Source organism: Lithobates pipiens, unplaced genomic scaffold, assembly GCF_037356315.1.
Source record: "Lithobates pipiens isolate NorthernLeopardFrog02 unplaced genomic scaffold, aLitPip1_a1.2 Scaffold_13, whole genome shotgun sequence".
Classification (NCBI taxonomy): domain Eukaryota; kingdom Metazoa; phylum Chordata; class Amphibia; order Anura; family Ranidae; genus Lithobates; species Lithobates pipiens.
The window spans coordinates 102,699,455-102,726,651 of record NW_027507718.1 but is presented as its reverse complement, the minus strand read 5'-3'; the positions used below and the strand labels follow the sequence as shown (position 1 = coordinate 102,726,651).

Below are 27,197 nucleotides of genomic sequence, written 5' to 3'. Positions count from 1 at the left end.
TGGAATGAGCCGTGACAGGAAAAGGGGGCACCCGCCCCTTTAAGGAATAGGTCTGATCCACGATCTGTCTGATCCACCTAGAGATGGTGGACGAGACCGCCAGACCTTTTTTCGGACCAGCCACCGAAACAAACAATAACAGAGTCCGACTTCCGGAAGGGAGCCGTAGCAGACAGATACACCCGTAGAGCACGGACCACGTCCAAGGAATGTTTTGGGTGTGTCGGCTTAGGACAAAGGGATGGTAACATGATGTCCTCATTTAGATGGAATGCCGAAACCACCTTTGGAAGAAAAAAGTGATGCGGACGTAGCACCGCCTTACCCTTGTGGATGACCAGGTAGGGAGACTTGCATGACAAGGCCGCCAACTCAGAAACACTCCTGCCAGATGTAATAGTACCAGATTCAGATCCCATGGAGGTAGAACTGGAGGGACTACGTGTCGAACCCCTTGCACAAAAGTACCCACCAATGAGTGAGTCGCCAAGGGAAGTTGGAAAAAGACAGCCAAGGCTGATATCTGTCCCTTGATGGTGCTTAAGGCAAGTTTCTGATCCACTCCTCGCTGCAAAAACAGCAGGATCCTGGAAACTGAGTAAGTGCGCGGACGCTACCCCATCTCCTCACACATGGAGATGTAAGCCTTCCACGTACAATGGTAAATCTTCAGAGAAGAAGACTTCCGTGCCCTCAGCATAGTGGAAATTACAGAGTCTGACAGACCTTGGTCCCTTAGCACCTGGTTTTCAACAGCCATGCCGATAAACCAGCGACGGTGAAGCAGGATGAAGTATCGGACCTTGCAATAGAAGGTCCTCGTGCATCGGTAACTGCCAAGGAACATTCGCCATCAGTCATACTAGGTCGGCATACCAAGGATGCAGAGGCCAATCTGAGGCAATCAGAATTACTGGAATCCCCTAGGCCCCCACGCTGAGCAGCAGACGTGGTAGAAGTTTGAGTGGGGGGGCATAAATAAGCCGATAATGCACACGTCTGACGCGTCTGCCCAGGGGTCTCTTGTCCTGGACACAAACCTCTGCACCTTCCAATTGAGCCAAGAGGCCAGGAGGTCCACATCTGGTGTAACCCACCTTAGGCATAGGAGCCAGAATACATCCGGATGCAATGACCAGTCCCCTGGGTCCAGCATCTGATGACTTAGGTAGTCCAGCTGCCAGATTTCTATGCCCGGAATTTATATGGCCGACAGGGCCAGCACATGTTGCTCTGCCCACTGGAGGATGTGAGCGACCTCCCGTGCTGCAACTGAGCTCCTTGTTCCTCCTTGATGGTTGACATACGCCACCGCCGTGGCGTTGTCCGACTGGATCCTGATCGGATGCCTTGTAGCCTCCTTGACCATGTGGAGAGGAACAGCCTGATCGCCCGAAGCGCAAGCACATTGATCGGCAGTTGGGATTCTTCCCACGACGAAAGGCCCTGGGCCGACTGTACTCCCAGAACTCCCCCCCCCAACCAGTCAGGCTGGCTGTCAGGTCACCTTGAGGTGAGGTGACAGATGCACACCGTAGGGATCAGGAGTACACTGCAAGGTAGTGGACCCTACGGCTGACTGCTGCGTACGGGAGACAGGTCCCACCGGGGTTAGAAAGTAAGATTCCCTGGGGCGCGTAGTCTAAGAGCCAGCAGGTGTTCACCAGAGCCTCGAGTGGTGAGGATGGACTTGGCTGCAACTGGCTCCAGGTAGCGACCCCCAGGGTCCCCCAGCTCACACTCACAGTAGGCGACTGGAGGATAGGGATGGTAGGGGCCACAAGCAGACAGGAATAGTCAGGGACACACCAAAAAGGTCAGGATCACAGGCAAACAAGGATAGTCAAAGACACACCAAAGTCGGTAACGGAACAACAGAAGAGCACACGCAGGTAACAGGAAGCTAAACACACAAAGGAATACACAATGGTTGATCAGCACTGTTGGCTTGCAGTGCACAGGTTAATATAAGGTTCCCTGATAGGGCCTGGGGTGGAGCCATGCTTAGAGGAGAGGTTATAAAAACGACCAGGTGGAAGTGGCTGGCCTCTTAGCCTGAACACATGAGGGGAGGTAAGCAAACAGGAAGATCACTGCATAACCATGACACTGTCATCCGTTGTGATCACCATCCAATGGAGAGGAAGGAACGATCTCCCGGACCGAAGGGTCAGAGACCTCAGCCACCAGAGAATGAAATCCTGGACTAGCTGGTGCACCCGGATTTGACAATCCAGGGATAATGGAGATTTTTCCCATTTTGACAAAATCTCCTTTTGTAGGACTCGAGTGTGAAATTGAGAGTATGGTACCACTTCGAAAGTGGCTACCATGAGGCCCAGAACTCACATGCAGAAGCGCAGCGACAACCACCTGCGGTTCACCAATAACCTCACTGCAGCTTGAAGAATCTGCAGCCTGTCTGAAGGGAGAAAAACTCTCGCTTCTGAGGAGTCCAACAGTAAGCCCAGGTACTCCAGGCGCTGAGTTGGCACTAACACCGACTTTCTTAGGTATAGCACCCAAACGCCCGGAGAGTCTGCATGGTAATCACTACATCCTCCATTAATTCAAAAAAATCACCAAGGAAATGGCCGCCGAACCTTCTAGAAAATGGCTGATGGCACAAACACTGCATAAGACTACAGGAAAATGGCTGCGGCCCGCACGGTGACCTCTCCTCATGTATAAACAGCCCAAGCACCTCACAGTGAAGAAAAAGGGCAGAAAAGACAAAATGGACCCCAACAGCCAGCACAGCCCCCTGCCAAAGCCCGAGCCCCCCCCCCCCCCCAAAGGACCCCCAGTCAGGTACATACACCACGCCTCATGCCTAGTCACACAGCAGCCCCAGCAGGGGGAGGAGGGAATGAGGGACAGGGAGAGAGGAAGGAGAGTGAGAGACCCTCTAGTCGACCTCCCAGGGAATGCCCAGCAAGTCACGGCTTCCCCAGAGCCTACGATGTTCCACTGCCGATTACCGACGAGTTCCCGTTGTTTGCGGCTTCCCTTTGTTTCCGTGACAACACTGATGTCACCCAGTGCGTCCGGCTCCTAGTCTGCCTGCTTGGCTCTTTTGGCTTCCTTCCACCTTGCGGTTGTCTCTGTCTAGCCTTCGCACAGCTTAGTTCAGCTACACAGCATCCTTATAGGAGAGTCATCCCACGTCCCATGGTAGTGCTTGCTGTGCCCATCTGAGGATCCTCCTTACCGTGCCTGTACATGTGTTTATAGGCTGAGCGCCTTCATCTGGCCGCTACAAGATTTATATTGCAAATAACCTTTTACCCTGAGTAGCCTCCATCAAAAATAAATCAACTAGCTGGGCTACTCTACCACTGACACTGATGGGAGGAATTCATCTCTTTAAGATGGTTTTTCTACCCAAACTTTTGCATATTTTATCCAATTTCCTGATCTACATACCTAAATGGATCTTTCGAGAGATTGACTCTCTGCTATCAGGCTTTCTGTGGTACCTCAAGCACCCCAGAAACTCCTTAGAAACACCAAAGTTGCCTGTGTCTCAGGGTGGATTAACTCTACCGAACCCAAGATTAAATTATGCCGCACAATTAATCTATGTACATTGGTGGCTTTTTCCCCAATTGAATAGCACCGCTACTGTGGATGAAGCAGCATTGCTCTCTGATTAACCCAATTTAAACGGAAAAGGGTACATGTTACTTAAGGCACAGACATAATTAAAAAGTTTCCCTGAAAATATATAAGCATTAATTAACTCTAGTGTCAGATACTTCAAATGTCATTTCTCCTAACCATCCTAACCAGGTTCAAGATTAATTGTGCGGCATAATTTCCACATTTTTCTAATTTCCCTGAAGCCTTATTTATGGGCGAGGAAGGGGCTAAAATACGTGCACCAACTGCATGATCGGGGCCCGATTCAAAACTTTAGTCACACTGCAACAAGAATTCAGGATGCCCAATTCCTGGCGTTTTAGATACCTCCCGTTAAAATGTTCAGCTGGAACTCAGCTAGGCTACAGAGAGGTCCATTTTCAAAATTCTATCCTTGAAAAAGCTTTACTACAACCGGAACACATGGCCTTTATCTCCTACTATGGTACTTTGGTATAGCATGGGCCTACCCGATTGCAATCTTTGAGAAACTGCTGGTAGTCAGTATTCCAGACCTCTGAGGAAAACCAAAAGGAGCTTCTTGATACTTATTTTGTACTAGCTCAGCTAGAGATAGAATGATCCAATTAGACATTTTTCATAGAATTATTAGGGATGCCCCAAATGTTTTTTTTGGTGCCGAAACATAACAAAAATGAAAAATACACAAGGCCGAAAACCAAAACCGATACCGAAACAGCACCGATACCAAAAGTGACTATTTAAAAAAAATATTTTTATACAGGAGATGGTCAGAGACTGCAGACACATTACAGGAGATGGTCAGAGACTGCAGACACATTACAGGAGATGGTCAGAGACTGGGGACATGGTACAGGTAAGTATGTGAGCCCAGGGGGACATAGGGTTGTGGTTCAGTGCCAGGAGACACGAGTAAGTGCAAAATCAAGTTAGTGCCACAAGATATGGCAAAGTGGGTTAGAGCAGGTAGACACAGGTCAGTGCAGAGAGATGTGGGAATGTAGGTCAGTGCTGGGAAATGAGGGTCAGGGTCGAGAGACAAGGGTCGGAGGAGGGGGACACAGGTCAGAGCTGGAAGACATGGGTCAAGAGAAGTCGGGGCTGGGAGATTTGGGGATGAGGGTCAGTGCTGAGAAATTAGGGTCAGAGGAAGGGAACATGAGAGTACAGAGGCGTGGGGTCAAAACAAGGGATCATAGGTCAGCATTAGGAGATGAGTGCTTGAGTCACAGGTCAGTGCTGGCAGATGTGGGGTCACAGGTCAGTGTTGTCAGATGTGGGGACACAGGTCAGTGTAGGCAGGTGTGGGGACACAGGTCAGCACTAGGCACAGCTCACAACCCCCAGGCCGCATCTCACCATCCTCTTCCCAAACACATTCAGCCTCCTCTGTTGCATCACATTGAAAGTGTCGACAGGAGCCCAGCCTGTATTGACAGAACGATGCCCCCCAGACCTGCCGGGACACGCTGTAGAGGAGGAGCTCCAGGGACAGCAACATGTCCTAGGGAGTGAGTGTAACTGTGGGGGGCTACTACTTACATGACATTGATCACTGCTCCCAGTGACAGGGAGCAGTAGATCCCTGTCATGTCACTAGGCAGAACAGAGAAATGGCTTGTTTACATAGGCATCTCCCTGTTCTGGCTCTCCGTGACACGATCGCGGGCACCTGGCAGACAGAGTCCGGGGGCCACAATGCCGCATCTTAAAGGGAACTTACCTGTATGCCATTTGCCCAACTGTGCCATTGTGCTGACGGGGTAAAGCTGTCCACATAGACCGTCCTCCGCACCGCCGGCTCTCTCCGTGGTCAGTCTGCAATCGTGACTGGGAAGACTACACTGAAAGCGAGGCTTGAAGCGCTCGTGGAAGAGATGACATTGATGCCGGTTTGGAGGACGGTCTATGTGGACAGCTTTACCCCAGATACATGCATACTTATATGTGCCCGATTTAATCATCCACCATGCGAGTTGATAAATGTTGTATCTTTATTAAATGTAACCATATTGCTACACTTAGGAGGCACCTCTCTTCTCTTTTATACTCATTTGTGACATGACGCTACTTGTATATCAAGACATTGCTTGTATATCAAGTCAAAATGTATTTAAAAAGGTTGATCGTCTTGTAAAATGCTCTAAAAACGTAAGTTTTACTGTATGTGGCACAATGATTGTAAGCTGATATTTCAGTTATCTGGAACTCTCTCTGGAATTGTTCTTATTGTTTTGTTGTATTGCAAATGTTACTAAACAGTTAAACAAAACTGTAGAGAAGAGGGCTGCAGACAGAAAAGTAAAATGTATGTAGAAGGATTTGTTTCATCTTTGTGCATCACCTAAGGCTATTCACTTCACTGGGTATATGGGAGGGTTTACAACCACTTTAAGTGTGAAACAATAGAGCACTATTGTAAGCTGCTAATTTACCAACTGTATCTATGTGGCTAATAAAACTATTCTCAATTCACAAGCTTTAAAGAGAACGTAAACTCCGGCGTTTTCCCCCTTTTTTCTTCCCTGCAAAGTAAAAGGCATAATGTGCTAGTATGCGTCACATACTAGCACATTACGTGACACTTCCCTGCAAACGAAGCTCGCGTCGTCCCCACTGCAGGCCGCATCCATCTTCATCCGTCTTCCTTCCAGGGGCCACAGACTCCGGCTGTGTGACTGGCCAGAGCCGCGTGATGTCGATCCCGCGTCGGAGCTGCCGGCCACGACACATGTTTCTGAAGAAATGGTACGAGCGGTTGTTCCTTTAGAGCCTATGCGCTGACGACATCATCGGCGCAGTATACAGTAAATATCTCCTAAACGGCACAAGTTTAGGAGACATTTACAGTACAAATCATAAAAAGGCAGGTGTACAACCTCTTTAAAACCAGACTATAATTCCAAATGCAGTGCAACAAGCCATATATATTGTGCTCTCCTAATATCCCAAGCAAAATATATACTGTTGAACTTATGTGTGAAAGTTTTTTTTTTTTCCCCATGTTTCCATATAGTGCATACACCAACTGTAGTCAAAGCCTTTTTGTGTTTTTATAACAAGGGTGTGTGCATTGTGCAGTCAATTTCACTGCGTTTCCAAACCACATTCCACAACTGGTGGAACACATCTGGTCAGCAGACAAGATGTGCTCTTCTCTTAATAACGGCTACATTATAGGAGATCATAAATAGTGTTTTTTCTACTTACTGAGGTCCTCAGGCTCCAAATAGTATCCACCGACACTTAAAATCGATTTACATAAAGCCTCTGTCACAGTCTATTGTACACTAAATTCTCGGCGCACCCAAGTGAAAAAGCACAAAAGTAAAGTTAGTGGTATGACATCTGCTGCCAGTATAATACATACAGCCTCCAGCTACTTCCTCATTCGTGCTGTGCGTGATGATGTCACCCAGACTGTTCAACGCATTTTCTCACGATTGTGAGAGTTCTTCAGGGGAAGGGAATCTGGTCATGACAAGTAGCTTATATAGGACCAAAACTGGAGAAGGCTTCTGAGAAAATGACATCAGGGTAAACTCCTATGCTTTGGGGGGGGGGGGGGCACAAGGTGCTTTGGGGGGCTATTCCAAAGCACTCTTTCCATGTTGAGGGCACGTGGCCTGGTACGGTTCAGGAGGGGGGCCACTCTCTCGTTTCCCCCCCTTTTCCTGCGGCCTGCCAGGATGCGTGCTCGGATAACGGTATGGTTTGGATTTTGGGGCGGACCCTTAAGCCATTTTTATTTTGGCGCAGGGTTCCCCTCAATTTCGATACCAGACCTATTTCCCTTTAGAAATGTCATTTTGCTGTGGTACTGTTCTAAACATAAGAAAAATGCGGCACTTTACAGGCATACTATAAACACCCCCCAGGCATGATATTTAAAGTAATATTTCATTTTTATTGTTTCACTTTAACCATTATTAAAATCATTGCTCCCGAAAAAACAGCTGTTTTTAAAACTTTTTTTGCATTGATACATTTCCCCTGGGGTAGGGACCCAGCACCCCAAACACTTTATGACAATAACTTGCATATAAGCCTTTAAAATGAGCACTTTTGATTTTTCATGTTTGTGTCCCAAACTTTAACAGTGTTCGTGTATTCATCCAAATTTTTTGCCTGTTCGGATGTTCTGGTGTGAACCGAACCAGGGGGTGTTTGGCTCATCCTTATCTAATATATGGTTACGAACCAAGGGTGAGAGCAAATCTAGTCTGCAGAGCATGGTTGGTGGCAAACTGTGGATTGAAAACACAGTGAAAGTGACTGCGCATAATTGTTTTTATGTTATAAAAACACAGACAGTTGAAAAAGTGTACACAGGATATGGACACATGAGAAGTGTTTTTACTTCGTCTGTACAAGTTTTTACACAAATAATTTTAGCAATAGATATTTTGCATGGGGTGTTAGGGTATCACAATATATGGTTTGTTTAACTGAAGTAGCGATGCACTAAATAAGGAACTATACATATTCTACATATACACCCATATGGGGTAACTCCAACCTTCCCCATGTTTATACTATCCCAAATCCAGCTCTTTGGGCCAGATGCAGAATCACACTGCTAAAACATAATGCCACGGGGCTCCTTGTTGCCCTTGCTCCGAGATACCTTCCGCCTTCTCAATACTATGTTTTTTCGGTTCCAATAGCGTCGCTATGCAGTTACCTCACCCTATTACTCTGATATCTGACCTGGTAGAATCACTACTATCCTGTGCAGACTTGCCTAAACCGTTATCGGCATTGTATTCTCAATTATCACCCTTAACCTTACCCAAGGTACCAAATGGTTTGTTGATAATCCCACTTTGACAGATGACAATTGGGAAGTCTACTTACTTCAATTTCCGAAGATCATGATTTCCTCCAGGGATCGGTTTCTTCAACTAAAATTATTCCACCGAGTATGTTACACCCTCCAGAATCTGTCTACCCATATATCCCAGGAGTCCTGATACTTGGTTTAGATGTGGGCTAGATACTGGCTCCTACTTTCATGTTTTCTGTCTCTGCCCTAAGCTACAATGCTTCTGGAAAGAAGTGGTAGACACTGTTAATATGGGTGAGTAACCTTTCCCTTCTGCTTGATCCAGCTCTGTGGTTGTTGGGTTTTGTGGAGGTCATAGTGCCCACTAAACATGAAAGACTGTTCTACTCTGCTTTCTACACAAGAAGGGAAATTCTCCTGCGGTGGAAATCCCCTGCCCCCCCCCTACAGTAAGTGACTGGAAAGCTGCTATTAACAATACACTCCCCTTACAGAAACTCACCTATTCTAGTAGGAATTGCCCTCAAAAGTTTGATAAAATCTGGGAGTTGTTGAGTTGATGCACAGGGTATTACTATATAATAATGGTGTATGCTATGAGCTCAAAGAGACGGATTTTTTTGTTTTTTCTTTAGGTGTGTGTGTCTGTACACTCTGCTGTGTTTAATAAAAATGTTTACTGGTAAAAAAAAAAAAAAAATTGGAATTACGTTTATGTGGCATAAAGTGTGAGTCGTTAGAGAAATTGAAAATAGTATTTAAAATATAGTATGGCAGCATGGGAGAGATTGAGATTTAACGCCAGACTAAAAACTATTTTCAGCCACTTGCCTCTAATTTTCAAATTACATTTTCTGCTGGTGGCACAGGGCCTGGAAGAGTGTGGTGATCACTGTGGTAGTGGCACTACCACAAGAGATGGTAGTTTGACAGCAGTTCCTCAGGCTTGACATATGCACATACTTGCATTGGTCTAAGCTGGATCAATGTAGTTATGCAATAAAGGTCATACTTAGCATTCAGCTATAAATGCAGTGCATATATTTATTTTAGAAATAAAAGGACACAAAGCCAGCCTGGGCAATTTTGTCTACTTGCTGTAGGAGGTTTTGTTTACTTAATTATTTTTTTCTCAAACCAGAATGTGTATTACAAATGAAAATACAAAATATCGTGTCTGAAGTCAAATGTGGCATTCAAGGTAAATCACCAGAACATTCAGAAAAAATGTACAGGGAGAGCTGTAATTCGTAGCAATCATTTTCCAGTCTTCAGTTAACTATTATGACCACTGCATACATAACAGTTCAATATGTAGTCCACGTACCACCAACGCAGACCAGTACAGTTACCTTTTCTACTATGTGGCTGACCATCACTGGGAAAGAGGGAAGTTTTGGTGAAGAAACATCTTTATCCCCAACAGAAAATGATCTGAGTGCTCTCTGTGCTTCTCCATAGACCTCTTCTCGTCTATATAAAACAAAAAAGTAGAAATAGTACTAAATTTCACAATTTTATCATAACTGTTCTTTCAAAGTTATGACAGGCATCATAAACATTCAGGTTTCCCTAAGAACTACAAACAATTAATGACGTAGTGACACTAAATTCCAAAAACACAAAACGAATTGAAATGTGATGTTACTACATGAAAGCTTCAATAAAAGATCTACTAAAAAATACACCACTAACCTATCATAAACCCCAGCAAAATTATTGAACCACAGAGGCAAAGACACATTGCTACTGCAGCACCTTCGTTCACCAGCTCATACTTAAAGTGATTGCATGTAAAGTCTAGTTTGTTTTTTTTTCCTTTAGAAATAACAAACATGTCATACTTGCCTGCTCTGGGCAGTGAATTGTCACAGAGCAGCCCAGATCCTCCTCTTCCAGCCCCTCGTCGGTGCTCCTGGCCCCTTCCTCCTGTCAAGTGCCCCCACAGCAAGCAGCTTGCTATGGGGGCATCAAAGCAGAGCAAAAGCTTCCTGTGTCCATTCAGACAGGTTTGGTACTGCCCCATCTCACCTGATTGGCTGATTGACAGCAGCAGGAGCCAATGGCACCGCTGCGGTGTCTCAGTCAATCAGGGGGGAAAGCCGCAGATGGCTGAGGCACTTGTGCACATCACTGGAGAGAGATGGGGCTCAGGCAAGTATTAGGGGGCTGCTACACACAAAAGGTTTATCTTAATGCATACAATGCATTAAGATAAAAAAACCTCCCTTTGCAGCCACTTTAAAATGTGTAAACTCCCACTAAATGTTCGTTCACACTAGCAAGCCATGCAGAACACACGGCCACTAGTGTGTACTGGGAGACTAAAGCCTAGTACACATGATCAGAAAATCAGATGAAAAATACTACTTTTGAAGTGATCTAAGATAATCTGATCGTTACTACACAGCTTTGGAGAGCCGATCAGGACAGTTCTTCTGAAATTATCCAAAGGGACAAACACAACATTTTTTCTCATACGATATCAGATCGTACGATTTACATCCCCTCTTATCCTCCTACTCACCAGAAATAATGGACCCACAGCTTTTTAGTCTGGAGACCAGACAGGCTTGTATCTGGTGGTGGGGGTGCCACAAAGCTTTAAGGTATCCTTAGTTTCAACCTCCAGGTTGCTGCTTAATAAAGCAGCTTGAATTCCACCAGGCTCAATAAAGAGAGCAGGTATACATAGTGAAGTACTATTTGGAAAAGGTTTATTAGAGCAATTAAAATCTGCTTACAAAATGCCAGTGACAAACAGGCATTAGAAATAACAACAAATGGCTCTTCCAGGTTTGCTGCAGCTTGGCACGCCTTTCTTTTTTTTTTTTTTTTACAGACTGTGGAGAGTTGGCTGGCGAGTAGGAGGATAAATAGGGAGTGTGGCACACTACAGAGAACATTAATTTGGAGCACCGAGCACTGTATAATAGTTAATATATTCTTTGATCACTTTATAATGTCTTTGTCACTATAAATCTTGTATTATTTATGCATTAATCACAGTCCTATACATTGGATGTTATTAATTTTAAATACTAAGCGCTGTAATATTGAAAATTTATTTTGAGATATGATGGTCCACATCACAACCCACTGTGTTGGGGGGGAAAAAAAAAAAAAAAGTACTAAATGCCCTACTTTGTGTCAGTTCATGCCACAGCAATACTGTGGTGTGAACTGATAGTATAAGAAACAAGTCATTTTGCCTGGTCTATGTGTTGAGGCTGCACTGGAAATAGTTATCAGCGTAGCCCCCCGACGCAGCAGACCCCTTAAAAGAAAAGCTGCTAAAGGGTTTAGTAGATTTCTATTTACGATTTTAAAACAGATTTTTTTTTTAAAAGGGCCCCCTGCAATTTGTTTTACTATCACATCTTAAAGTGCCTTTGCAGAGCGGCTCATGTAGGTGTCTCATGTCATAGGTCTTTGGCAACACCCAGACAGCAGCAAAACTGTATAAAAATCCACTTTACCTTCTGAAATCTTCTTGATACAATATCATCCCTCCTTTCCCAATTGGCTGAAATAGGATTTTTTGCTTTGTCACACTTACCTGTAAAATCTTTTGGATTACATCATGGGACACAGTAAGGCTAATATTCATTACCTACTGGTTATACGACATCTCTAGGTGAATGGACACTGGTAGACAAAGTCTTAGCCCTTGTACACACTACACTGTCAGACATTCCGACAACAAAATCAGTCGGCTTTTGCCTAAAACCGGTGTTGCATAAACACAGTCAGACAAAGTTGTCGGAAAATCCGATCGTTCTGAACGTGATGACGTTTTTTCGTTACGACGGGACTACGTTCAGGCTAGTAGCCAATAGCTTTGGTGTAGGAATTTGATCTGAGCATGCGTGGCACTTTGTCCGATTGGAATTCTCTACAAACGATCAGACAAAGTCTGATCGGATCATGTTGTCGGAAAATTTTATAGCCCAGCTCTAAAGCGTTGTCGGTCGGATATTCCGACGGAAACACGGTCCGATCGGACATTTTCCGTCGGAATGTTCGACCGTGTGTACAAGGGCTTAGACAGGAAGTGATCCCCTATATAACCCAGGAAGTACTTCAGTTTTGTAACGAGCACTGAATCTTTAAAAAAAAAAAAAAAAAAAAAAAAAAAGAAGAGTGGGGGGGGGTCTCCGTGTCCAATGATGTACTCAAAGAAAAGGATTTTACAGGTAAATATGATGAAAAAATCCTATTTTATTTTTCATACATCATGGGACACAGAGTTAGGCTAATATTCATTACCTATTGGGACATCCCAGAGCAATAACCTTGAGGGGAGGGAGACACCCTGCCAAAAAACAGCCATCGGACCATATACAGCAGTCCGCAGTACACTGCGGCCGAAAACCGAATCTTCGGCTGCTCGAACAGCCACTTGATAAAATTGTGTGAACGTAGGCACTGAAGACCAGGCAGCAGCCTTACAAATCTGAGCCACAGATACTAGATGGCGAAAAGCCCAGGAGGTTCCCTGGTAGAATGAGCTCTCACCCTAAAGGGAGGAGCTTTACGTTTCAGATAATAGGCCTGAATGACCAACTGACTGACCTAATTGGCAATGTAAGCTGCCTGCATCTTCTAGGGTCATTTTGGTAAAAACAAAAAAGGAGTCTGATCCTTGGATCTCCACAGATCTAGACAAATAAACCTTGACTGCCTGGACAAAGTCCATAGAATGCAGTAGTCTCTCTTCCATCGAGCAGGGCTGGGAGAAAAAAGGCAGCAAAATAATGTCCAGATTTAAATGAAAAGCTGACACCACTTTTGGCAAAAAGGATGGAACAGGTTGTAACATGGTCCTGTCGTGGTAAAGGATCAAGTATGGTTCTCTGCGCAAAAGCCAATGTGATGGCCATCAGGAAGGCTAGCTTGCATGACAGAAAGTCTAATGAAATTTCCTTGATAGTCTCAAATAGTTGTTTCAAACAGACCGCACGAAGTTCAAGTCCACAGGACACATAAGTGACCTAATGGGGGGGAAGCAAACGAGTTGCCCCCTGCATAAAGGTTTGGACCAGCGAATGGGGGGGGGGGGGGGCTAAAGGACTTTGGAAGAATACCAACAGGGCTGAAATCTGACCTTCTGATTGTATTCAAAGCCAATCTGATTTCCACAGCTGATTGTAGAAAAATAATAGATCTTGTTAGTGACAGCTTTTCTAGCATTCACTAGAGTAGACACCACTGGTCTCGAGTTGCCACGGTCCTTTAACACCCAGGCTTAAATAGCCATGATTTCAAATTTAGAGGCTATAAATTGGGGTGGAATATAGGACCTTGAGACAGGCCCATCTATTGTCAGTCTCACCGTCTCCAGGAACCAGGGCCTTCTGGGCCAGGCTGGTGCCACCAGAGTGACTGTAACCCCCCTCTCTCTAAATCCTGTGCAACAACATGTGGAAGGAGAGGAATCAGAGGGAAATCAAACCAGGGAGTACTGGCTCCATGGAACTACTGGAGCATCTGCTCTGATTGCCAGAGGATCCTTTGTTCGGTACATAAATTGCTGTAGCTTGTTGTTGAAATTTGATGCCAACAGGTCAACTTCTGGCCATCCCCAATGCTGGCAAATTTTCTGGAACACCCCTGGGTGTAGGGACAATTTCCCAGGGCAGATCTGCTGGCGGTTGAGATAATCTGCCTTCCAGTTCTCTATTCCCGGGGTATGCCTTGGCGCTGAGGAAGCAGTCCCTGAGGTTTAAAAACGAGGGACGCCTGGTGCTTTTCTTTACAGGAAGTAGAGAACTCTTCCACTCGGAAATCTTTTGGATATATTTGTCCAAATGATCACCAAATAAACATTTCCCATGAAAGGAAAAAACTGCCAATAACTTTTTTACAAGGAAGCTTGGCTGACCAGTTCTTAAGCCACAAAAGTCTGTGCATATGTACAGACAAGAGCCAAAATGAGAAACCTGCTGTACTGAATCCTTTAAGGTGTCAACAACAAAGCACAGTGCTAGAGGAATATCTGTCTTATTTTCAGCAAGATCATCCTCCTGGTTAGGCCCGTCAGGCCATCTGACCTGCTCCTTTATTGACCGACATAACAATTGCTTCAACAGCTAGCTGAAAAGTTCAACTAGCCGAAGAAAAATAAGTCTTTATTGTCTCCAATTTCTGGGTCTTTTAAGCCCTGTGTGTTATCTAGCCTAACAAGTTAAGGACTTGTTTAAGGAAGAGACTGCTGCATCTACAGCTGGCATGCTCCATTTCTTAAACTTTTCATTCATGGGATATAAAAAGGGAAAACCTCTTTAGGAGGAACAAAAAACCTGTCAGGATGTTCCCAATCAGCATACACCACCTGTTCCAGCAGAGGGTGTAAGGGGAAAGCCTGTGTGGTCTGAAGAGGCCTCAGGTACCCCAAAGAGGACCGGGGGGCTCAGTAACCTCTGCAAAAGGCAACTTAAAGGCAGAGACTTGGATCAAAGTCTCTGCAACTGAGAGGCAGACATCAACTGGATATCTTCTTGCCCAGATTGCTCAGAAGCAAACACATCCACCAGGCCCTAGACAGAATTCTGAGCTTTTAGCTCTTCCCCATACACAACCCATTCCTGCTCCAAACTAGGAGGCTCCGGGAGGGGGATCTGTCACGTTTCTTGCCACCCTGCGGGATAGAAGCAATCATGCCAGGACAGCTCATCCTTGGTGATAAAGGGTGAAGCGGCATTGACTGTAGGCACAATACCAGAAAGGGTGCAGTGGGCTCAGATTGCCCAGAAGCTTCTGGTCTTTCAGGGGATACAACACTAGGGACAGGACTAGGTTCATCAGGAACTACTGACGACATAGGTGTGCCCTTCCCTGTAGTGTTAGTACCGCTCCTTTTTTTTTTTGAAGACATTTACTAGCCGTAAAAAACCTGGGTGTAGTATTACCACAGCTTAGAAGGGAGACCCTTTAATAGAGCTCACCAAGCCCCTATGCAACAATCCTGCTAAGCACCTTTAGCCTGCCAAGCAACACCTGGTGACTCACGTGACCCGGGTACGGAGAAATGAACCACTGTAAATGCCTGGGTTCAGAACCTGCTCCGTGTCCCACAGCTGGCTTCTGGAAGCACTGCATGCTTGGCATACACAGCTTAAATAAGCTGGCTGTGCATCAGAACATTCTGCACTTGCAAGCACAGTCCAGGCGAATGGGCAAGGCTGTATTCGCGTATGAAGCGAATCTTCGTGCGGCCACATAAAGGCTATGGAGCATGCGCCATGGCCAAACAAATTGCGCATATGTGCCATGGCGAAACAAGATGAAGTGGCGCACGTCGTGCACCATCATACAGGTACAAAAACAGCCAGACACAAGCAAAAAATTTACACTTTGCAAACACCCACAGCTAGCACAAAACTCTCCCATATAGTCACTGCACACAGGTGTCCAGCCTGTAGCTAGCTTGACTGATTGTTACAATCACTGGGACACTCCACAATAAGTAAATAAAGGGGTTTCACTTATCCGTCCAGGCGCAGGGCAGCTTAGAAACTAAGAGCCCGATGTTCACCCATTGTGGCAGGTTCCCGTCACTTGAGGACCTTCAGGGACTGGGTACCCTTTTCATTTTTAGGGGCCAATCCCTTGGCTCTATACAGCACCCTTCAGGAATGCCTTAGCACTGTGGGGTCCAGGATTCCATGACACTTCACAGGGTCCAGTGCCCAGGGGTCACATTACAGGCAAAACCTTGCAAGATCTTGAGTCTTCTTTGCAAGGCTTGGGTACCATTTAATTATAGAGTCTGCGTCAAATGGATCCAATCGGTCAATCCCTTGATTCATTTAAGAACTGTTTGTGAGATCAGAGACCTGGAGCTCAGAGAGCGCAAACGTGCCCAGCCACCTTGCAGACACTGGTAAAAAACTGAAGTACTTGCTGTATGGGAGAGGTTATATAGGGGGATCACTTTCTGTCTAAAGCTTTGCCTACCAGTGTCTATTCACCTAGACATGGCGTATAACCAGTAGGTAAATGAATATTAGCCTAACTCTGTGCCCCATGATGTATGAGAAAGAAAAGTATTTTTTCCCCTATTGGCTGATAGTTTACAATGTGAGACTAAGCAAAATAACTGAGCTAAAAATAAAAAATAAAGTTGCAACAAATCCAGAAAAGGATTAATGTCTGTGACGGATCCTATCCCACACTCCGCTTGAGTGCTTCCATCAGTATACCACTTCCTATGTCCTGGAACACGAGTCCAATGGATCTGGCTATAGGAAACCCCAAGAACCAGACAACACCAGTCTTGGAGTACATCAGGAATAGCCTTCTATTTGAGATCTCACAGAAATATATACAGCAGGATGACTAAAAACTAACCTAATTAACATGAGCAAATTATTTAATCATTGACCCAGACTAGTTGACTGAGAGATAAGACGTTTCAGGGTAAGACTTTACGTCTCCTAGCTCACTGACTGACTATTCAATACACATTACCATAAACATCAACATAGGGCTAATTAGCACAAACAACAATGTGTGGAATACTCTAGAATCTGTGGTAAACCATACTAGACTCATTTACATTATAGAGGATAACAGGTGAGTGGAGTTGATGACATTAGCATCTAACAGTACGAGTCCCAACAGTATGAATCAGTCACTATACTAATATGGCAAATAAAGGGTTCCCAAAGTCTGTGTGTCTTGGGGGGACATGGACCTGAATCCAAAGTAACACCTCCTCCAGGGTCCCCAGGCATACAGCTCACAAAGAGCACCATTCCCCAAATGCCAGGGCCCATAATCGGTGTGCAAGAGGCTTGCATTCAGCCCCCTCCAAAAAGCCTCTGCCCCAGGTTAATCTGTCACAATGTCATTGTATCCATTCAGACCTACTACCGAAGAAATGTCACCAGCACATCAAAAAGTTCCAAAAGGAAAATTCACAGGAGAAAGGCACTTGTATCCAATGTGCCTTTGAACAGTTTGGAGTGCACCATATCCTTTGGTTACTACAGAGGAACCCTTTCTAATCCTGAAAACTAGACTTCAGAAGAAAAATGTATTTTTTTTTTTGTTTAGTTTTTTTTATGGAGTTTCAGAGCTGCTGCCTAAGGATTGCTAGAAAACAACGACATGAGAAAACGAGAGTTAGACTTACCGGTAACTCTGTTTCTAGGAGTCGTCCAGGACAGCACTAGAGAGATAGGCTCCACCTCCAGAGGCAGGAAACACAAACCAGATCTTTAAAGGGCGGTCTCCGTCCCTTCCCCTTCAGTCTTGTAAACGAGAACTTCCCCGGAAACGGCTTCTGTAACGACAAAAACACTTGTCCAGCATTATAACAGCATATAGGGAGGGAATCCATGCTGTCCTGGACGACTCCTAGAAACAGAGTTACCGGTAAGTCTAACTCTCGTTTTCTCTAGTCGTCTGTCCAGGACAGCACTAGAGAGGATCAACGAGAACTTACCAGATTAGGGGGGGACTACCGCTTGAAGGACCTTTCTCCCAAACGCCTGGTCTTGCGCTGAGATAAGGTCCAATCTGTAATGCTTCATAAACGTCGAGTAGCTTGACCAAGTTGCTGCTCGACAAATTTGTTCTGGTGTTGCTCCAGCTCGCTCTGCCCATGAGGTCGATAACGCCCGTGTGGAGTGAGCCATGGGGGAAAAAGGACATTCCATTTTCATTCCTTTGTAGGCTTCTACAATAGCTTGTTTGATCCACCTTGCAATTGTATTTTTTGAAGCTTGTGACCCCAATTTTTTACCCGCATGTAAAACAAATAATGCATCTGATTTTCTAATGTTTTTTGACATCTCCAGATATTGTAAGACACAGGCTCTCACATCCAGTTGGCTGAACTCAACCTCCTTAGGATTAGTGGGAGACCCGCAGAACGAAGGCAAAACAATTTCCTGTGTTCTGTGGAATTTTGTCACTACTTTGGGTAAAAACCCAGGGTCCGTGCGCAACACCAGTCTATCCTCAAAAATTTGTAAAAACGGCTCTTTCACCGAAAGTGCCTGAAGCTCGCTAATGCGTCTGGCTGTGGAAATAGCCACTAGGAACACCGTTTTAAGCGTGATCCATCTCAAGGAAGGTTCTTCTTCCAGAGACTTTTTTACCCATCCCTGTAACACAATTGACAGGTCCCATTTGGGTAAAATTTTGAAAGGAACAGGTTTAATCCTGGTCAACCCCTTAAAGAACCTGCTAACTAGCGGGTCTATCGCCAGAGGTTGATCCAAAAAAACAGACAGGGCCGTAATTTGTACCTTTAAAGGTACTAATGGCCAACCCCTTATCCACACCGTCTTGTAAAAATTCCAAGACTGTCGGGATACTTATAGACACCTTTTTAGTGTCCAACCATGAACAAAAAACTTTCCAGTATTTAACATAAATTGCTTGGGTTACCTTCTTCCTACTAGCAAGAAGTGTTTTAATTACCCTATCTGAGAGTCCCTTAGACTTCAAGAGACTCTCTTCAGACGCCAGGCCGATAACTTTAGGGTCTGTATTTTCTTGTAGCAGAACTGGACCCTGAGACAGCAGATCCTCCCTCTCGGGTAGTATGAGGGGAGGTTCGTCTGTCAGGCCCAGCAGCACCGAGAACCATGGTCTCTTCGGCCAGTACGGAACCACTAGTATCAATGTGGTCTGTTCCTGCAAAAATTTCCTCAGGACTAGAGGAATTAACTTGAATGGGGGGAAGGCGTAGCAAATGTGAAAAGCCCAGCTTTGTGCCAAAGCGTCTATCCCTTTTGCCCCTGCCTCCCTCTCTAGGGAAAAGTATACTGGGACCTGGGTGTTCGCTTTCCTGGCGAACAAGTCCACTTCCGGAAGACCCCATTTGCGCACTAACATCTGGAAAATCTCCCTGTTTAGTGACCATTCTGATTCGTACACCCGGTGTCGACTCAGAAAGTCCGCCAGGTGGTTGTCCACCCCTTTTAGATGGACCGCTGAAAGCGATTTTAGGTTTTCTTCTGCCCAATGCATGATCGTACTTGTTAGCTTGATCAAGGACGGGCATCTTGTTCCCCCCTGCTTGTTTAGGTAGGAAACCATCACTATACTGTCCGAGAGGACCTGTACATGGTGGTCCTTCAGATCCCTGGCGAACACCCTTAAGGCTTCCCAGACTGCCTGCAACTCCCTCCAATTGGCTGACCTCTGGGACTGTGTCTTCCCCCAGCATCCTTGGGCTACCTTCGACCCCAAGTGGGCCCCCCAGCCCCAAGCACTGGCATCCGTGGTGATGCGAACAGACACTGGAGGAGACCACCAAAGACCCCGTACTAGGTTCTCTTCTCTCTTCCACCACCAAAGAGACCTTTTGGTCTTTGAGGATAGATGGATAGTCCTGTCCAGGGACTCTTGTGTCCCGTCCCAACTGCCCAGAATATTGGCCTGGAGACACCTGAAATGAGCTCTTGCCCAAGGAACTGCAGGGATTGTTGCCACCAATAGGCCCAACCCTGCCATAGCTGACCTGATGGAAATTGTCTGATTGGACTGCAGGAAGGTTACCATGTCTTTCACCTTTATCACTTTTTCCTCCGTGAGGAAGACTTTCTGTGACACTGAATCCACCAGAAAACCTAGATACTGTAAGACCTGTGTTGGTATCAGGTGTGACTTCTCTTGGTTTATCAACCACCCCAACCTTTTTAGACAAGAGATAGCTACCCTCAGATCTCCCTGCAGTTGGAGCTTTGAGGGGGCAAAGAATAAAAGGTCGTCCAAGTACGGTATGACAGCGATCCCTTTCAGTCTTAGGGGAGCCAATGCTTCTGCCAGGACCTTGGTGAAAATCCTGGGGGAAGAAGACAGACCGAAAGGCAGAGCCCTGAATTGGAGGTATCGAATCTGACTTCCCCAAAGAATCGCTATCCTCAAATACTTTTGAGAGTCTTCTCGAATCGGGATGTGAAGATACGCGTCCCTTAGGTCGAGAGAGGCCATGAAACAATTTGGAGGGAGTACTGATCTCACTGTAAAAATTGTTTCCATCCGGAATTTCCTGTAAGTTACCCACTTGTTCAGTAACTTCAGATTCAAGATCAACCGGAATTTGCCTGACGGTTTCCTTACTACAAACACGTGTGAATAGAAACCCTGATTTATTTCCTGTGGCGGAACTGGCACTAGAACCCTCTGATCTATTAAATCGCCAATTTGCGACAGCAAAGCTGACGCTTTCTGGGGGTCTTTGGGAGGTTTGGTCAGACACATCCTTGCAGGTGGGACGTGTGTGAACTGTATTTTGTAACCCTCCCTGATGATCCTCCGGATAAAAGGACTTGGAGTAGTGTATTCCCACTGTGGGAGGAACTGCCCCAGTCTCCCCCCCACAGGGACCGCGTCACTGGGATTTAGTGGTTTTTTTTTAGAAGAGGAAAAGAGATTGCTTTTCTGTTTTCCTCCCATCCACTGTTTCTTAGGGGTTGACTCCTTAGAGGTCTGTCCTTGTGACTGTCCCTGTCTTTGAGGACGAAAAAAGCGTTTGCCTGTAGTCTTCTTAGGTTTGACAGGAAAAGCCTTTTTCTTGTCTGCAGTACGGTCCAGGACTTTCTCAAGATCCTGTCCGAACAGAAGGTCTCCCTTAAAGGGGATACCACATAACCTCACTTTTGAGGCTGAGTCTCCCGACCAAGACTTCAGCCAAAGTGCCCTACGTGATGAATTTACGAGGGCAGCGGTCCTGGCTGACAATTTAACAGACTCCGCAGAGGCATCTGCTATATAGCCTGCTGCTTTATGTAGCATAGGAAGGGAATCCAGAATTTCCTTTCTGGAGGTCCCCCCTTCCAAGTGGCCCTGTAATTGTTCCAGCCAGACCTCCAAGTTGCGAGCCACTATTGTCGTGGCCATTGCAGGTTTTAAGTTATTCATGGTTACTTCCCATGACCTCTTTAACAGTACTTCCATCCTTTTATCCATGGGTTCCTTTAGAACACCCATGTCCTCAAAGGCGAGATCTGTTGACTTTGCACACTGGGAAAAAGCTGCGTCTACCTTGGGCACTTTATTCCAAACACAAGAGGGGTCCTCGCTGAAGGGGAATCTCCGCTTCATGCTTTTAGGAAAAAACTTTTTCTCTGGTTCCTCCCACTCTTTTTTGATTGAGTCTATCAGTGTGCTATGAACCGGAAAGACCCTAACTGAATCAGTTTTAAGGGTCTGATACATCCGGTCATGCAAGGACAGGGAGACTGGCTCCTCTCCGATTTCGAGCGTCTCATAAATTACCCCCAGTAAGGCATCAACCTCCTCGAGTGAGAGCCTGTATCTGGGAGAGCTTGACCCTTGAACAGGAACATCTCTGGATGATGCCGCCTCACTTAGGCCATCCAGAGAATCAAGTTCCTCCTCCTCTGATTCGTCACCTACAACTGGGGTGGAAGCAGAGGGAACTGCGGCTGGTTTTGGGGTTTCAAGGTTCGCTAACATTGCTTTGATGGACTCCATTTCTTTCTGTACTCCAGAAATCAAATCCTTACAAGCTCCCGTAGCTTCCTTATAGACCAATTTGTCTATGCATGGTTTACAAAGGGGCTTAGACCATCCTTCTTTTAATTTAGCCATACATGAAGGACATCTCTTCTTCCCCCCTGACCTCTCTGGTTCTTTGGGCAGAGCCTAAGGCAAGAGAAGGAGAGAAGAAGGAAGGGAAAAAACAAACAAGCCAACGTCAGCGAAACCTTTAGCAAAATAGGACGCCTTCACCAAACACCTATGTGCACCCCACCAACCGCTAACAGGATTCGCAAGACTCTTTAGTCCGGATCCTGTTTGAGAGAGAGAGGGAGGGAGGAAAAATACACCTGGACCATTTCAAAATGCCTTTGCATTGATTAGTCCATTACTCCCCCCCCCCCTCTCTCCCAGCCCTGTAGGTACAAGACACCTCTGTGTTTGCCTACCTGAGCTGGTTCGGCTCCACTGCCACTCTCCACTGCATCCATTTCGTTCAGAGCACGCCTGAAGGCTTCCCCTCGTAACGGTGATGAAGCGATGCAGCACGAACGCTTGAAGCACGCGCTTAACCGCCTGGAGGCTTTCCTTCGTAATGGCGATAAAGCGATGCAGCGCGAACGCCTCGTGGCTGCGGCTTTTTATAATAGCTGCCGAGGCCCCGAAAGTCCACGCTCGCCGCGCGACCCGGAACCGGTAGTGGATTGCCGGAAGTCCTCTATCCTCCTCCTGTGATGCACAGGCCGGAACTCGAAGCCTGTGCCCGCCCCCCGCCTGACTTCGCGCCAATTTAGAACCTATTGTCAGGCGGGGAAACGAACGCCCTCCCCGGGCTTCAGAAGGAGAACGCCGGTTCGAAGCTGCAGTCAACCCGACCGGAGGACTTCAAAAACGTCCGTTTACCAACAGGTAATCCGAACTCCTTCCCCGTCTCTTTATGGGCTATCCCACCGTCAGGGGAAGGGGAGCTCCTGATCCAGCCTCCTCCTCCGGTGGAGGAAACACAAAGACTGAAGGGGAAGGGACGGAGACCGCCCTTTAAAGATCTGGTTTGTGTTTCCTGCCTCTGGAGGTGGAGCCTATCTCTCTAGTGCTGTCCTGGACAGACGACTAGAGAAATTTAGATAACGAGTGTGCTTTTATCGAATAAAAAATGTAAAGTGATTTATTTTTTAAAGAGGGTGGGAAGAGGTTTATACTTGCCTGCCCTGTGCAACAATATTGCACACAGAAGGCCCTTACCTCTTCTTTAGAGGTCCTCCATCAGCGCTGTCCACATCATCCTCCAGCAGGTGCCCCTTACAGCAAGCCATATGCTATGGGGGCACCTATGTAGGTGTGCTCCAGAGCCAGGCTGTATGCATCCTTAGACATACACAGCCCAACTTGGCTACTTCCACTCCCTTCCCACAGAATTTGACAAACAGCAGGTGTTTATGGGTCCTGTCCAAGTCTCGTGCAAGACCAGGGAAGAAAAGGTAGAAGACCTGCAGCTGGGATGGTGCTGGATCATATAGAGGAGACAGTCAAGTGTTTAGGGGAGGGGGTAGAAAAAAAAAGGTAGCTAAACAATTTTTTTTACTTTAAATGTAGGGAATGCATTCAGATAAAAAATGTTTAGGACTTTAAAAACACGTACTCTCTAGGGTCTCAGAAAATATATATGTTTGTGAGTTTTAACACATCTTTAACCACTTCAATACAGGGCATTTTTACCCCCTTCCTGCAAAAAGCACTGCACAACATCAAACGAACACCATATCCACAGTAAAGCATTGTGGCGGCAGCTTCATGCTTTGGGGCTGTTTCTCTTCAGCTGGAACAGGGGCCTTAGACAAGGTAGAGGGAATTACAAACAGTTCCAAATACCAGTCAATATTGGTACTAAACCTTCGGCTTCTGCTAGACAGCTGAACATCAAGAAGGACTTCATCTTTCAGCATGACAATGACCCAATGCATACATCCAAATCAACAAAGGAATGGCTTCACCAGAAGAAGATTAAAGTTTTGGAATGGCCCAGCCACAGCACAGACCTGAATGCGATTGAAAATATGTGGGGTGATCTGAAGAGGGCTGTGCACAGGAGAGGCCCTCACAATCTGACATATTTGGAGTGTTTTTGCAAAGAAGAGTGGCCAAATATTGCCAAATTGTGATGTGCCATGGTGATGGACTCATACCCAAAAAAGACAGAGCTGTAATAAAATCAAAAGGCGCTTCAACAAAGTATTAGTTTAAGGGTGCGCACACTTATGCAACCATATTTATTTTATTTTACTTCCCTCCACCTAAAAGATTTCAGTTTGTTGTTCAACTGAGTTGTACAGTTTATAGGGAACATTAAAAGGTGGAAAAATTGGAGTTACTTACTGGTAATGTATTTTCCGGGAGTCTTTCAGGACAGCCACCTATGAGAGACCTCGGCACCTCCCTTCTTAGGAAACACCGCCCTGCCTAGATTTAAAAAGGCATGCGTCCCTGCCAGCTCCTCAGTTCTTCAAGAGCAACTCCAGCCAGCTGGGGAACACAAGAACACATCATACACCTTAAATTACTTTTTTGATGGTTCGAGTCAGGAACCCAAAAGGAAAAACCAACAAGGGTGGGTACACGGTGCTGTCCTGAAAGACTCCCGGAAAAGACATTACCAGTAAGTAATGCCAATTTTCCCATTTCGTCTTTCAGGACAGCAACCTATGAGAGGATAAGAGAGCACTTACCTTTAGGATGGGACTACGGCTTACAGGACTCTGTGTCCAAAGAACCTAATCCCTTTGCTGACAAGATCTGCCTCTAGTGTCAGGTAAAATGTAGGAGAGCTGAAACACGTTGCCGCTGCACAGATTTGGCACGGAGTAGCATCAGCTTCTCCGAGATCTCCCTACATATAGGCTTGTCCGGTTGTTAGCTAATACCATCTTGCCCAGGTACTGCTAGAGATTTCAACCCTTACTTTTTTGGAAGGAAACCCCTTATTGACACATGAACTAAAGTTCAAAGGAAGATCCCACGAGGGCCTACAATGAGTAAAGTTTGATCCTACTTGGAAACTGCAGACCCAACACTGGTCCAGTTGCCGAAATGCCTCCAGATCTCAGGTAAGTGGAGCATAACATATAATCTTAAGGGATCCTTTTTAGTAGCCAGACCACCCGGTTCCCAGAGCCTTCAGGACAGAGAACCGTGGTCCTTTAAGCCAGTGTGATACAATGAGAAAGACCAAAGTGTTCTATGCCCACCAGTAAGACTGTGGGTGGGCGAGATGGCATAGCACCTGGGGAAAATGCCAGCGCTGAGTGACGGCATCTACCCAGGAGCACCAACCCTTTACTGGTTTAGGCCCAAAGAGGAGGTTTTATGGGAGGAAACCAGAGTTCCCGAGGGAAACTAGAGATCCCAGGGTTAACCACCCTATAGACGGTTCCTATGGAAGTGCCTGCAACTGCAAGAGGACTCCATTGAGTTTAGTCATAACTTCCGTCATCAGATGAGATCTGGTGCCCCTTATTTTCACAGGAAGGGTTCTGTTCCTGTCTGTTATGCGATTCAGGAATCGCCTCCGGCCCAGGACAAAGAACAAGTCTCCTGTGGGAGGGATATTGCACAGTCTTGGACATGCTGTCCCTTTCCCATCACTTGGGGGGTTGCCCGTCCTCTTACTGACCATGCATTAATGCGTCAGACAATATTCTGAGATGCGTGACACCCCTTTCAGAAAAGTTCATTCTCTTGAGCATGGAATCCAACAATACCCCTCCGTCTCCCAGGACTAGGCTGTGTCTGGAGGGAACAGAGTATACTGAACCAAAGCCTTCCCCGGCTTCTAACGGACCTAATGAACAGGAAGGCACCTTTTCCACTGCTCTATCCCTGGTCGTGGAGTAGGAGTGTTTTTTTCTTATCCTCCTGCAACCATCTTCTCCAGAGAAATTTTGTAATGAGAGGGTCTACTGGATTCACCATCCAGGTCTTTTCACACTTCTTAACAAGTGTTCTAGAAACTTGCGCTTCTTACTAGGGTCTGGTCACCTGAAGGCCTTTAACCCTCCATGATGCCATACAGGGGGCCACCCCCTGAAATTGGAAATCAGGGATCCCGTTTAGTTTCCTATATCAGGTGCATACAGGTGATGTGGCCATCAGGCACCATCCGGCCATCAACCCTGTAACAAAACACGTGAAATATGCAGGGTGCTAGCTTGGTTGAGATTCAAACTCAGGATTTAAGGCACAGTTTAGGTGCCACACCTTCAATGCAAGCTCTTTTTCCTCACCGTTTGTGAGTCGGCCAGGAAAACCTGAAGACCCCTGCCTGAAAATTTTAGGCGAGCTGGTTTGCTGGTCCTACACAGGCAAAACGTTTTCACTGCAGTGTCTATAGTGTAGACTCTGTGTGAGCTGACGCTTCTGGTCATGAGTGGAATCTCCACAGCCAATGCATCAGGCACATCAAATGCCAGCCTGGGTTTGGGGTATGTAGGATACCCCACACAAACACAGGGAGAACCCACAACTAGATGCAAGCACTAGAATGTTAGGGGGATCTAAACTAACCACCTCAGTTTTGCCAAGCCGAAGTGTCAGCCACCTTGGCCTTCACCCGTGGCAGGACACGCCCGAGTCACCAGGAGACCGCTCAGGGAACGGACTCTCAGCCCCATCAAATCAGTGACCCAGAGCTGAAATGTTAACCGCGGAGTTACTTCATAAAGTGACTTGTCAAAGGTCTACAGGCAGACTCCCATGGCTCCGCCGATTGCGAGCCATGATTTGCCTTTCAACGGCCCGCCTCATGTTTTTCCCACACAGTACGATTTCAGCCATACCCACTCCATGCACCTCGTGCAGGAGGGAGAGAAGAAAAAAAAAAAAAAAAAAAAAAAAAAAGGATTCCCCTTCACCCAGTCCCTACTGGTTACAAGAGGGAAAACACTTAAAGGATGTTCATGGAAAGTACAAACACTTCAGGCTTACCTGTGAGGTGCTGGGGTCTGCTTCCACTGTCTGTGCAGGTGTCGCAGAAGAGTCCATCCCACCCCTTTGGTGGTCCGCAGCCGCTGCTGGGTCTTCCCCTTTGAAAACCAGACCAGCAGGGATGCCAAACCAAAGTTCTCACTTCTAGGCCACATAGCTGCCACATGTCCAGCAGAAGGTGCAGGTGCTGTGCAGTACCTAGGATATGAACGGCTTTTGAACTCAGGTCCCAGAAAACAATCAGAGTCCTTAGCCTCTGACTACCATCCATGCTTCCTGCTTGCACCTTATAGAAAGACTGTAACCGGCATCTCTGGCGCTCGCTGATGACGACATATGCCCCAGA

The 27,197-nt window shown here is 46.2% G+C and overlaps 1 protein-coding gene across 2 annotated transcripts in view; it reads right to left on the bottom strand.

Moving 5' to 3' along the window:
- ECPAS (Ecm29 proteasome adaptor and scaffold) overlaps positions 1-27,197 on the bottom strand; it is a 182,526-nt gene that overhangs the window by 80,906 nt on the left and 74,423 nt on the right. For both annotated transcript variants that reach the window (XM_077475350.1, XM_077475351.1), the window contains one exon: positions 9,763-9,883. In XM_077475350.1, the coding sequence (XP_077331476.1) occupies positions 9,763-9,883 (121 nt within the window). The remainder of the gene's footprint in view (positions 1-9,762; positions 9,884-27,197) is intronic.